Here is a 14,199-nt window from a genome sequence, read left to right as displayed (position 1 = left end):
TTGTTTCTTAGGACTTTTCTTTGTGTTAATTCTTCGTGAAAGCATGAGAACATGAAACCAAATTAACCATTTTCAGAAGCAGTAGAGCTGAGATTTCAGCTTTCTTGAGATACTGAGAAACCAGAGAGTGATAGAGCAGGGAGATCCCAAGAAAGAAGTGGTCGGTCAAAAGAGCTAAACGCATGTTGACTGAGGAGCTGGGCTGAGCCGCTGTGAAAGCACGGGCTTTGTCAGTCTGCGAGCTGTGAAATTATCGCAAAGGACTGGACTACATACTGCAGTCGTATAAATTCCCACAACAGCCTGATAATGTAGGGCTTTTTCAGATAAGGAATTAAACATCAGAAACTTCCAAAGGTGAATATTATTGCATGAAGGAATGGGTTGAGTCTTCCTTTGCTTGGAACTGGGTAAGACAAGATCTCTGGATGTATTTTCCTAAAGCAAATTGCGTTTTCATCTTCTCTGACACTGAATTTCTAATGAAAAGGTAACTCTACAAAGCGTGAAGCTTTACTTTTCTGCGAATATATAGGTTGTTAAGACTTTTAGATTGCTTGCGTAGTTAGTGTGGCCATGTCTGATATCTTTTTATTAAAGCTATGTTTTAGAAATAATAGTGATTTCTTTTAACAATTTTCTTTTTAGAATATTGAATATATGTTTGGCGTTGTTGGTATTCCCATCACTGAAATTGCAATTGCAGCCCAAGCAATTGGAATAAAATATATAGGAATGAGAAATGAGCAAGCTGTAAGTATATATGCGGTTGGGCCAGTCTTTCTTACTTTTTACTGTTTTACAATAGAAAAAAGTCTAATTCACATTCTCTTAGAAGAAGAGATGTAGTCTCAGCCAGGTAATTTCTGGTTATTATTTTAGACAACCCATAGAGAAACACTTAGGGTAATTCTGAATTAAATGAGAGTGTTGGTGGGTTGGCTTTTGGATTCTTTTCTTCCCCTCTCTTTTTTTTCCCCTCCTCCTATTTTTAGGTCCTTTTCTCCTTTTCCTGTAATAAGGGAATTGCAATTTTTAATTTTTTCCATTTTTAGGTGCCTTTTTTCCCCCTTCCCCAATAAGGGAGAAGCTGCGGTGAAAATGGGACTGAAAAGAATGTGAACAAAGCATTGCCATTGCATTGTGGGAGGGGGCAAGGATCAGTTTTGTCTCTTTTTAGGTATCGTGTTGTCTTACGTTAACAGTTGCTTTTTGTGGTGGCTCATCCAGGATTTTTCCTTTCTGTAGCTATCTTTCCCAAGATATGTCTCCCTTAAACTTTTTTCTACTGTCATTTCCTTTGACTGATGTCTTTTCTTCCAAATTGGTAGTATTGTTATTCTGTCTCTAGTAGTATTTTAATTCAATTTGGGGGGGGGGGGGGGCTTTCTTAGGTACGAAGCTGATTCTTTCCTTTTTGCTTAGAAACGTGCTTGGCTCAGAAGAAGTTATTACCTAGTGGCCTTAAAACTGCTGTCTCTGTCCTGTGCTTGCAGTGCCCCAGCAGGAAGGTTTTCCTGCTCATAAATTTATCCTGGCTGTTTTTAATAATTTTAATATATTTTTTTGCTTAACTGAGTTTTGAAAACGTCACCAAGTAACGAAACATAGAATGTTGTAAATCATTTGAAATACTTAAAATAAAACACTATACTTACACAGTCTTAATTATATGTATTTTAGCTTGCCTAGGTATCAGAAGTTAGACTCAAGCTCATCAGGGTTTGTTGATATGCCGCCAGTTCTGGGTTGGTTTGTTTGGTTTCCCCCTGGTGGTAACTCTTCAAACATTTAGTAGTTTCTTAGGTGATCTGAGGCTGAAGATAATGACCTCGGCTTTATAGCTGTTTTTCAAGGATTTCTACATGACCTGACTCATCTATATTGAACTATTGGCAAATGGGCCATCAGATTTCCATAATCAGAGTTGCTCTGCTACATGTGTCAGTCTTCCATAGCTGGTGCCAATGAATAAATAATTTCTTTGATGTTTATCAGGAGATTTTCTTATGTTTTAACTCATTTGTGGATCCTATCTCTCTATTACCACAGTTAATTAGAATTTTCCACTTTTACAAACAACTTCTGATGTATCAGAGCTTCACAGTATTCAGTGGCCTATATCTTTCATCAGTATTCTTTTCTTGTTTTCTACCTTGTGGCTCATAACGTTTATAGATTGCCCCACACGCTGACAGTACGTTACAGTAGTAATTCCCCAAAATCGGCTGGTCATGAACGGTATGTTTTTGCTGTGTAATCCTTTGTTTTACATCCTTGTATTGGTATGAGACCTTACAGAGAAATACAGACAATCCATATAAAGACATGTATCTAACATATGAGATAGGTAAACATATGCTAATATGTTTAAAAGATATATCTATTTCCTTTGAAGGATTAGGAATTCAACACAGTCTTTATATTTTTGTAGGTCATTTAGCAAATATTCTAGTTTTAGTGGGGTTTTTTTAGCATGCTTAAAGTTAATTCACTTGTTTCTCTGTAATTAACATACGATTGCTTTTCACTCTTAAAGGGGTGCTACCTTATTTGTCACTGTTTAGTAGGATCTTTTTAGTTAGAGCAAAGGAGACAAGAAACATTCTGCTCTGTAAATTGTGAGATATTTCTGATTAGGAAAATAACAGTAGCTTGAAGAGTTATTTAAAAATAAAAGCCTAAGACTATCTCTTCATGGGGGAATGGAATAGGATGAGCAAAGATAGATCTTATGTTGGATTTTATTTTGTTTTTTGTCCTTGATGAAGGCATAGAGTGACTGCTTGGCACATGAAAGGGTAAGAAGGACCTGTGGTTGTTCACAGTATATTAAAGATGCAGTTAATACCTACACATCTCATAGTTGTAATTGTCTGTTTAAGTTTATCAGTTGTATGGTCTGGCTGTAGAGGACATGTTTCCTTTATTGGTGAAGGCAGGTATATAGGACCTAAGAAACATGGAAAATACAAAGCTTTTTCCAGAGGCTGAGTTACTGCCTCATTTCTGGGCCAGAAGTAGCAAGTGGCCCTTTGCAGAATAAACTGCTTCACTAGAAGGACCAGGTTAAAAAGCAGGAAGCTAAAAGCCTACTATTACTACCAATATCCTTTAGTTAATCTCTCACCGACTATCACATGATATAAATTTGCTGGAAGTAATTTCACGCATGTCCCCTGTGCCCCTGCAATACTGAATAGCTGTGTTGCAACCAGGAGAGGTCTGTGTGTCTATCTGTGTATATACATTGGGTAATTGGAGATCACTCTACTGGAACGTTAGCAGACTGGTAACGCAGGTCAGTTTAAACTTCAAACAACAACTTTACTAGATAAGTACATTAACAATACGCGTTGCTAACAGTTAGTTCTTAATCATGGTTGGTTATTATCACTACGTATTGAAAGCAGCCTGTTCTTAATCAGTCATGTTCAGAATTAGCTGCGAGTGTACAGTACCCTGGAACTGATGCCATGTAGTTAGCGCTGATGGCTGCATCCCTTGATGGTCCTAGTCACCCGGGTGATCAGGCTCAACAACTCCTGAATAAGAGCAGCTGGAACCAATGTGGGTATCTTCTTTCTCCACTCCTCACTTTCGAAATCTTTCATTTTGTAAGATGTTTCATTCTCTAAACAGTTCTTAGCCCTTGGCCTCTGTGCCTGGACTATAGACTGTGCAATGTTGGGTGTGTGTTACTCTTGCAGGCCCAGATAGGTGCTTTATCCTGTTGCTCATCTGCTTTTGGGGACTTTTTTTTTTCTTGCTTAGCTGCTGCTTTTCTTAAAGCCAAAGCTGTCTTTTCCCAACTCTCAAACTTGCCCTTTTTCAGTAACCAATAATTGACTATCGGCAAGTTGTTTGCTGTCCTCGGGCCTCTGCTTTCAACCTATGCCCATAGTTTCAAGGTCTTTGCTGACATGCCACGGTTAAACTGTGCATCATAACCAAAGACACCTCATACCAAGTTCATGTTCATACAGCAAGTTCTCATAACAAGTTGAATGCAAGCCCAGCAGGCCAGGCCTGGAACATTTAGCATAAGGTACAATTAGCATAAGGCTGGAGGCCTGTTCCAAGTGATGGCAGTACTATTTTTACTGAGCCACTGGACACAAAAACGCTTAAACAATTTTTACTAGTTATGCTATGTTAGTTTGCTTATGTTTAAATTGAGAGCAAGCTAATTTTAATTAAACCATGCTTAGTGTGCTTCTACTTGTATGGGAGCAACAGGCCTCTGCTTTGGCTCCAGTTCTTACCCAATGTTCACATGAGCGATTGCAAGTTTTTTTGTTCAGTGGCTACATCTGGGCTTTCTACATTTTTTTTTTCCTAGTGTTGATTGTGGTTGTTAGCATTTTATATGGCCAAGTCCTTCTTGCCTCTCTGAAGAGATGAGGATCTGAATCCAGCTGGTCAACTGTGTTGTGGTCTTAACAGATGAGTGCCATTACTCACATTTTAGTGGAAGGGGGAGCAAGGTTTGGAGGTGGGGAAAAAAGTTATATTCTTACTGTCTGCAGTAGAATGCTGGCACAATTATTGATGATATAATCTAAATACAGATAGCATTAGTCATGTTACTTGTTTGCAGAATGAAGCAGTAAACATTTTAATGGTAATGACTGTACGTGAACCAGTATTCTGTGGGCTGCTTTGTTCTGCCCCTTAGTTTTAAAGCATTATTGCTGTGGAAACTTGACACCGTGCTTTGAGACCCATTAACAAGATTTTTCGTAACGGTGACTCCAAATATAATTTGTAAACATTCACACAGAAATGTCATCAAATTGTTACCTAATTCTTTAATATCAGTGACATTTTTCTTCTCCATGCCAGAGATTTACAAAGAGTAAAAAGAGATTTTTCTTGTCTCTATATATTTTTGTTGTTGTTTGTTTCTTTGTTTTGTTAACAATTCTCTATCCCTATGCTGAAAAGCAAATAAGATGTGCTTATTATGGCTTTACTAAGCCCCACATTTTTACTCTGACAGTTGATTTATATCTGTAGGAGTCTGATGATGTTCAGGACCATTCCTTCTTCGTTATAACAGTGTATTGTAGGTGTATGTTTTCACTCATTTAAGCTGGTGTTGCTAACGTGCTATGTTACCTGGAATTAGTCATAGGTTCGGGAAGATGCACAGTAGTTTTGTAAATTTTCTGAGGAGCTTCTGTGTTATTTGTTCCTCCTATTGCAGCAGTACTTGCACAAAAGTAAAAAACAGAATCTCAGCTCTATTTCAGAATGATGGTACTAGGCTAGAAGGCTGAGTACTTACTTAAAAAAGTGGCATTCCCCGTTAAGCGTTAGAACTCACTGGATGCAAGACAAAAATGTGAGACTAGTAGGGAGGGAGTTGGCAATGTCACATGTATGAATCCTTTGGAAACTCTTGGGTCAGCAGTAAGTTTCTGTTTATCTTCTTGATCACCTATTGTCTTGTTGTTATATCTGAATGATGAATGTTACATCGAAGATAGCATAAAAACATAAGCTATTGATAAGCTGTGTTAATACATCTTTTAGGTGTTATGGAGAATTATTTGAAATGCAGTTTTTCTTAAAAATGTCAAAGTAGCTAAGACAAAGTATGATATCAGAAATGGAGTGAGGTACTGCAGCAACTTAGCTTATAAAAGACAGTTCCAGATCTTTTAATGATCTTTCCAGTATGCAATTCCATACCTTGTGATTACCAGTTTTCTGTTGGTTGCCTTTCTATGTGAATCCCTCTTCCATGTTAGCCTAAAGGGCAGAGGAAAATTATCCTACATTATTCCATTCATTTTTCTTCCCTGTTTGCAGGGGGAAGGGGTGAGAAAGGGGAGGCAATGCAGGGGGGTGTCTGGCTTTGTTTGGTTTTTAAATCATAAATAAGCCTGATGCAATATCCTTGAACAGCAGGAGCCTGAAATGTGGAGGTGAATTTTAGGATTTTTCATATAAGCCTTTCTGAACACACATTATGATGGTGATGGGAAGGTGTGCTTCTACTTAAATATAAGCTCTAATGATCAGGGAAAAATCTATACCTGCTTATTTTCTTATTGTTGGTGAAAGTTGTGTGTATAACATATCATGAAATGGGTTGTATAATGATAATTACGTAATTAACTCCACAATATTTTCAATAGGCCTGTTATGCTGCCTCTGCTGTTGGATATTTGACTGGCAGGTATGTTCCAGGAAACTAGGAACATTGTTCTGTTATGATATTGGTTTGTTTTAGATGTGCAGATGTAGGGCAGTTAAAATGAAATATTAATTTCAAAATAATTGTCAGCACAGTTATCAATGTTTCCGTTGCTATGACTCGGGACGCAAGCAAGGAGGTGCTCAACCTCAATATTTAAATACATAAAATACTGTCAATCTTCTCACATTTCTTTAATTTTTCCCTTTTAATTTCTAAATGGTGGCTTAGCACCATACGTATGAAGGGCAGAAATGAACCTACCATTGTTTGTTGCAACTTGGTGGACCTGTTGTACCTTAATCTCATCGTATGGGGATATTACTCGGCAAATAACAGAGACGGAGTACCTATCTTCAGTCTCCCCTATTCCCTTCCTGTTGGGAAGTATCGTGTGGCCTGTGATTTATGGGATGCACTTGGGTATTTCATGGATCCTTTTTTTAATGTAAACATTTGGTGTCTGCCTACTCGCAAATGCAGAGCAGATGATGTAGATGATCCTTCCTTATTCTGTCTTCTGGTATTGCACTTGAGAAATACAGTTTTGTAGTTTTTCTTCCTTTGAATAATCCTCAGGAATGAAGCTGATTTTTCTGGTATGCTATGTAAAGGGTCTGTAAGCCTACTAAGGAATGTTCAGTAAAGATAATTTTCATCTCATCATCTGAGATAAGAAGTTCCTCTACCTATCAATTAAATTATAACAAAATTTATGTTGAATCAGATGCATTTCTTCCTCTGGGAGCTTTCCTCATTGATACCTAGTGCTAAAGTGGAATAAATAAAACTGAAAATGTAGATGGCTTACCAAATTTATATAGACACTAGATGATGGAGCAGAAGTGATAGAAGAAATAATGGAATGTATGATCACAAGGCTAAATAGGGGGAGGCTGCATGTGTTGTAGACCTCTGTGTGAGTGACCCTTTACAACTGTTCACTTGCTTTTTCAGTAAGTTGGATAATAGTTAAAAATCATTTCTGATTACCTTGTCTTTAGTCCTTCATACAAATCCCTTGTAGTTGATGCATTTTGACAAGATGAATAAAAATTTAACATTTTATACATTTATACTTAATATGCATCTTACTAATTTTTGTTGACGATCTGGTTGGTGTTCCATGTGCTCACTTAACTTCTCTCTCTCATTGTCTCTAGACCAGGAGTATGTCTTGTAGTGTCTGGTCCAGGTTTTTTGCACGCTCTTGGTGGGATGGCAAATGCAAGCATGAACTGCTGGTAATTTAACTACATTTTCTCTTTAAAATTCTAATAATTGTTTGCTTTTGTTTGCTGCAGAGGTAGATCTATTTAGTATAGGCCTTTTTCCTCCTGTAGTAAACAATTTGAAATGAATTCTTCACTTGTGTACCCTAAAAGTAATTTGATGTAGTTGTTCATATTCTTATGGATAAAGTTCTCCTTTTTCTCATACCATATTATGCATATATTGGAAAATCTATCAGAATACCTGATTCCATGGATACGTTTAAAGTGAAGGTGATATTCAGCCTATAATGCTTTATTGATCATTGAAGTGTTTTAGTAGTTGATCTGAATTTAAAAAGCTACTGTGCCTTTCAGTTACTGTGTTTGCTTTCATATGTGAACGAATTGACAACTACATTGTTAAAATGCACTCTTATTCCCCACGCAGACATCTTGAGGCCTTGAGATAAATGATGGCACAGAATGATAGCATTTACTCCCACAAGTGTTCACTGACACATAGGAACTTCAGCTGGCCTGCCATTAAAAGCTGTTCAAAGTGCTGTATGAAGTATTTTGGGTAGAAGCCCAGGTAGTATCAGATGCATGTGACTTGGAGCATTAAATAGCTGACTGACAAGGGTTAAATAATGGAAGTTCTAACAAGTGAAGTCTCTGACTCTTTGGAAAAAGACTTCTGGTGTTCAAACTGTTTTTAAAAAAAAAAACACGTTACTGGCCAAAGTCTTGCTTTTCTTATATGATTTTAGATAAAAGAGGTAATGTGAAAATTTTACTTTTGAACAGTCGTATGTTTGGTTACAAGGAAAAAGCATTCATAGTGCTTGCTTATTGATTTGCAGGGGACACTTCCCTTTCCCGACATCTGTAAGCTTTGTTTACCTGACTTTATCTTGCATAAAGCTGTACTCTTGGCAAAAGGTGAAGGAGTGGCTTATCTAGTTTGGCAGAAGATTTGACAATATAATGAGAACAAGGTTGGTTTTCACTGACCAAACCACAGCATTCGATCAGTCGTTTTTTCATTAGTCCCATCAGGCTTGCATTTTGTCTGCTGTGTGCCAAAGGGAGAGAAGTGAGCATTCACAAAGGCTAAATTTAGCCTCATGAATCTAATTTTCCTTGGCTTTTTAATTAGTCAGTGGAGAAGGAGGCACCTTCCAGCAAGTGACTGTGAATCCCAAACATACTTTACTTTTGGCTGGTACTACTGTGTAAGAAATGGTGCTATGCTTCGGGGGGAAGACTCCGAGGACTTTTTCTCTTGAGGTAATTTTACCTTTGATGGGCTTCCTAATATCTTTCACTAAGCAGCAGCATGCATACTTGGGCAGGCAATAAGGAGAAGGAGTATTGCAAGGGTGGGGAATGAGTAGACTAAAGCAAAGTGAGAGAGAGGATCGCTTCATTCAGGAGCAGCACTGACTTATTCCTGTTTAATGTGATGGTGAAAATACAATGCACACTGAGGGATTTGGTTAGACCAATCTAATATACTACATGTGACCAAGAGGACCATAAGCTTATACGATCTCTGTTGCTTTCTCCTGGCCATGCACTCCTGCTGCTTTTGCTTGTGACAGATCTGGCACTTGTGTGCCCCAATAGTCATGTCCAGCTTGTTATTCTGGCAAAAAAGCTAACCCAGCAAAAGCAAGTAAATAATGTTGTGTTACGTATGTAGTATAAACTGGCTCACTCTGCAGTTAGGCAAGCATGAGAACCCAGGCGGGGGTGGGATATGCAGCTGGGAGCGGGAGACAGGGAGATGTCCTCCCTTTCTGTGGCAGCAAGATGTTGCATCTCCGTCTCTATACAGTCCTTTGCAAGGGAGAGACATAAGGAGAGCAATTTGTAGGGCAAGGTCTGCCCTTATGAATAACTCCCAGATGTCTTGCTATTCCACGGCTTTACACCTGGCATGGGAAAGTGTGACTGAGCTTCATCTTAATTTTCAGAGGTAAGCTTCTAGCCAAACTGGCCCCCAGTTCTGACTTAGTTACTCAGACTGAGTCACAGTTCTTAAAGCTCCGCTTAAGTTACCCTCCTTGAGCTTGGAGACCCTTTCTTCCGATTCCTCTCTGTTTCAGTCTCCTCCAGGTGAAAAAAAAAAAAACTTTTATATTGACTGGCAGGAAGTCTAGCACAGTTCTAACAGCACAGTTTGCTGCTAATTGTGTTTTTTAGATTTCATTGCCTGAGCACAGGTTGGCTCAGTGGAAGAGACCTTATTTCACCCTGGGAGCTTATCACAGTGAGCTGTTGGACATGTAAACCTAGCCCCATAGGTAGCTAGTGAAGCCCTGTCAAACTACGTTTCTGATAGCAAAACCTTTTGATATTTCTTATTAAAAATGACTCACAGCACTGCCTTTTCTCTAGCAGCATTCTGAGAGAAAGTTTTTTTTTTGTTTGTTAGTTTTTGTTTTGTTAATCTCTGCATGGCAGTGAGCATAGACCCCAAGCAAGAGTTTGGGATAGTAGGAAAATTTCAGTATAGTAACATGGTGAAATGCTGTTCTTTATCTGAGGTTACAATTGAGATTTTTTGTCAGTGTAGCAGAAGTTCTTCTCCTGCAAGCACATAATGCTTGCTGTTCTGATTAGTTTCATTGTATTCAACATTCTTCCTGTCTTGCTGATGTTCTTGGCTTAATTTAAACTACTTGCAGTAATCAGCACTGCTGTTTACAATATTGTGCCTGTAGAACAGTATGATTATTTCACAGAGGGGAGGAATAGGGAGAAACTTCTCTCTGGGTTACAATTTATTATGCAAGCTTTCAAAGCAGAACCAAATATTTTCAAGGTACAGCTGATGGGCTTGGCTTTATTGAGTAGAGCATCTCTTCATTGCATTTCAGTGTTGGGAAGTAGTATTTATTTTGTTTTGTTCATTAAATCATTTGAATGTGAAATATGGAAAAGGTAAGTGAAAAGGGCATAGGATTTGTCACTGTGAAACAGGCTGGTAATATATAGGTATTCCTATCATTTTGCTGAGGGGAGAGAAAACAGAAAATAGTACTCTCAGCAGAACAAAATATCTAGAGAATACACCAAATGCACTTTCCCTGAGGATTTTCATAGAGACAAGACACAGACTAAAGTTCTAATCTCAGTATGTCACAGGATTAGAACTGAGATTTTGATGTATGGCAGAGAAATGGCCTGATTGTGAAGCTTGGATCTAGATCCAAACATTCCCAAGGATTATCCTTTGAGTACGCTCTAAATGTTTCAGCATAACACATAGTATAGATAAATATAGTCAAAGGAAAAGCTATATCTAAAGAGAAATTGCTTAAGAGAAAAAGCTTAGGTAGCTATTGGCTCAGTGGTTGGATTTAGGGTGGGTAAATAAGTTGATTAATAAACCAACTTTCTCTTACTGACTGAGTATTTAGCAGTTCATGGAGTTTGGGTTTGACCTGCAAACTGAAGGAGAGACTGTTTTTCATTCAGTATAAGAGGATAATTTATGTGTTTTGTGGAAATGATAATAAAAACTTATGCCTGAGGAATGTATAGCCTGTATTGTAAACCAAATTAGTTTATACCTGCATATAAACAGTGTTATGAACAGGACTGCTTATAGGCACGTTAAGTTGTTGCTCATCTCTTTGGTCTTCCATGTTTTCTGCAAAAATTGAATGCAGGAGGAAGTACTGTTGAAAGCTCAGCTAATTTGTGCTAAGTTCTAAATTGTATACAAAGAAAATGTCTTTCTGAAAAGATTGGTTTCCCACTGGTTCCTAGTTCTAATGTTTGTGCACTTTATATTGTCTCTTACAAACAAGTATCTGATACTTTTTTAGATCAATGGAATCCTATCAGCTGTTGTCATTTCTCTCAAGCCACTCTGCCACCCATGTTATCAAACTTTAATTAAAAATGCTAGCCATATGACTGGAATTTTCATGCCGGATGTGGATTATTTAAAATGGCCAGACTGTCCTTAAAACCTGTGACCCAAAGGCTGCTAGGAAGACTACCAGCTGGCAAACTGATACCTAAAAATCCATTTCTGTGTGGTATTGGTTAGTTTTTTTGTTCCCATTGAGATCAGTGGATGCTGAAGGTGCACAGCATCCCAAGAGTCTGTAAGCGGTATGATTTGAATGTAAGGAGAGTTTATAGATGTAGGAGAGGAATTATTGCAATTAACATCTATATATTTGTATGTTTTTCTAGGCCTTTGATTGTTATTGGAGGCTCTTCTGACAGGAATCAGGAAACCATGGGAGCTTTCCAAGAATTCCCACAGGTACACAGACCTATACCTTTCTTCAAAAAGGTTTCAGGTAAATAATCGGTGGTATTTGTTCATTAGTAGGAACAGCAGTCTCCACACTGACATTTCCAAATAGCTCTTAAAATACTGTTGATTTGCTCCATCTACTGGTTTAAAATTGAAGCTGCGTAATAACACCTGATTATTTGGAATGTATTTGTCTGCACAGTCATGCTAGAGTTCATACTTTGTTTTATGTTCTCAGCTGTTACAAATGGATGTTGCCCATCTGTTCTGAGGTAGTAAAAGGCAGAATAAACTTTCAAGAAAATAAGCACTACCTTTTGGAAAAAGTACTTAAGCACTCATTCCATTGAGTACCACTTTGACAGTTTCTACCAGATGAGGAACTGCATTGTGCTTGTTTTCTGTATGGCACTCTTCCATCTTGTTCTTGCTGGAGTGCGAAAGAAATAAGCAAAACAGTGTAGTAAATCAGTATAGTGGTTATATGCATTTATTCATTTTAGGTTGAAGCTGGCAGGCTGTACAACAAATTAACTGTCCGCCCAAGCAGCCTAGAAGTTATTCCTGCTGTTGTTGAGAAGGTATGAAAAAATAACTAGCAACAGAACACCAAGTGGCTGTTGTTTCCCCTCGTGTGTCATTGTTGTTGTTTTTAGTAGTTGTTACTGTAACTGGTTCAATCCTGCAGATGTTAGTAGGTGAGGGCTGATGAGTAAATCTCTCTGTAACAACCAGCGAGGTTTTTCTTACCAGTTGTATTACGGAACAGGTTAAAAGTAGATTCTGGACCTGCTTTACTTTTACCTGCAGCATTTTTCTGTTAGCTTCAGTAAAAGCTGGACGGATTTTATGAAAGAAATGCTCTTGGGGAGAGGTGTAAGTACTAGAAATGCAATATTATGAGCTTTAGCTCTTTTACCTATAAAATTCTATTACTATGTTCTCTCGTTATGTGAGAGTTTTTACAGAAGGTTTGGTGAATGGGAAGGAGTAAGGAAAGTTGTTGCATTGGGTTTTTTTGGAGACAGAGAAAAGGAAACATATCCTTATCTCAGCCCTTCAAGAAGGGTTACAAAAGTCTCCTGCTTCTGTTGTGGCAACACTTTAGCCATGTCAGCCTAAGTTCTGCATCCAGCAATGGTGTTTCAAAAGTGCAACTTGAGCAGAGCATCCACCTACAATAGAAGAGCTGGAGTTATAAGTGATAGAAGATGGAAGCATTGGGTTTCCTCAGGTTCATGCAGCTTTAAATAGCAATTCAGTATTAAAGTTTGATTTAGTAATTCCAGATACAACAGCTACTAATGCAGTTATATTTCTGTAAATTAAATAAAGAATTTCCAGTCTAATACTGTGTATCCACTGGAATGCTTCTGCTGGCATACAAGGAGAAATGTAAATGGCTATCCAAGCTTTAATTTATTAGTATAAACCAATTCATGGGGGTTTTCCTGGTGGTGGCTCTGCAAGATGAAACAGCGTGTTCCTTCACACTACATACTGAAGGGTTTTCTTTGTTATTTTGTAAGTATTAAGCTGTTGTTGTTGTTGTTGTTTTTTAATCCTTCCAAACAGTGGTTAAAACTGTGGTCATCTGTTTTTAGGCTGTAAGGACCAGCATATATGGTCGTCCAGGTTCCTGCTATATTGACATACCTGGGGATTTTGTAAATCTTCAGGTGAATAAGAGCTCTGTCAAGTGCGTACCAGTTCCATCCATTATTTTTCAAGTTGTTGAATAAAGAAATTTTAGTTATAAGTTACTTCTGATTTTCTTTTACTGTTAAAACGAGAGCAAGAGATTAAATTATCTGTCACGAGGCTGAAATGATAGTACTTGAAATCCAGCCTCTAGATGTAACTTGCCATCATAACATGTCATATAGGTTATAGTTTGCAATGAAATGCGCGCAAATGAATGAAATGCTATGGTGCTAATACAATGATGCCACTCTCTAATCTCTGGGACAGATCTACTTGTAATATTAAAGAAACGTACAAGATAAAGTTGGCATCTGTTTTTAAAAAATATATCCTGTTCTGACGAGTGCTGTGGTTAACATTGTGTGCAACAGCTGTGTGGTTTTATGCTAAGGGAGGGGTTTTACGTTTAGACATTTCTCATTTTGCATTACATCTTCTTTAAAAAGCCTCTTCTATTTTCCTTGACTTCCAGATACCTAGAATGCTGCCTGCCCCCTCCCATCAGCATGGCTGATAAATCTGCTGTGTCCGAAGCAGTGTCTATCATGGCTCATTCTGAGCAGCCTCTGTTAATCATCGGCAAAGGTAGCATGCCTTGATGCAGCTTTGAACTGTACAAGGATGGGACAAGAGTACTGACCAAAGTTGATTTCTTTTCCCCATAAGCATTAGCCATGTCCATCTCCTCTGTTTCTAGAATATTTTCTCTTGCATAAATGTTGCTTTTTTATCTAGACTAAGAGAAAAATTTATTGATTAAGTATATGTGTAAATAGAAGAAGTCATTGTCTTAA

At 37.9% G+C, this 14,199-nt stretch overlaps 1 protein-coding gene across 5 annotated transcripts in view; it reads left to right on the top strand.

Annotated features, from left to right (window-relative positions):
- HACL1 (2-hydroxyacyl-CoA lyase 1) overlaps window positions 1–14,199 on the top strand; it is a 28,300-nt gene that overhangs the window by 1,143 nt on the left and 12,958 nt on the right. The window contains exons 2-8 of one of the 5 annotated variants that reach the window (XM_068935272.1): window positions 649–753; window positions 6,147–6,187; window positions 7,369–7,449; window positions 11,635–11,707; window positions 12,205–12,282; window positions 13,306–13,400; window positions 13,878–13,990. In XM_068935272.1, coding sequence (XP_068791373.1) covers window positions 649–753; window positions 6,147–6,187; window positions 7,369–7,449; window positions 11,635–11,707; window positions 12,205–12,282; window positions 13,306–13,400; window positions 13,878–13,990 — 586 coding nt within the window. Of the gene's footprint in view, window positions 1–648; window positions 754–6,146; window positions 6,188–7,368; window positions 7,450–9,184; window positions 9,401–11,634; window positions 11,708–12,204; window positions 12,283–13,305; window positions 13,401–13,877; window positions 13,991–14,199 lie in introns of those variants that run through there. The other 4 variants (XM_068935271.1, XM_068935269.1, XM_068935268.1 and 1 more) reach the window with 4 other exon arrangements.

Source organism: Struthio camelus, chromosome 2 (genome assembly GCF_040807025.1).
Source record: "Struthio camelus isolate bStrCam1 chromosome 2, bStrCam1.hap1, whole genome shotgun sequence".
In the NCBI taxonomy this organism is placed as follows: Eukaryota; Metazoa; Chordata; class Aves; order Struthioniformes; family Struthionidae; genus Struthio; species Struthio camelus.
Note: the sequence above shows the minus strand (reverse complement) of the source record. Positions and strands in the feature narration are given on the sequence as shown.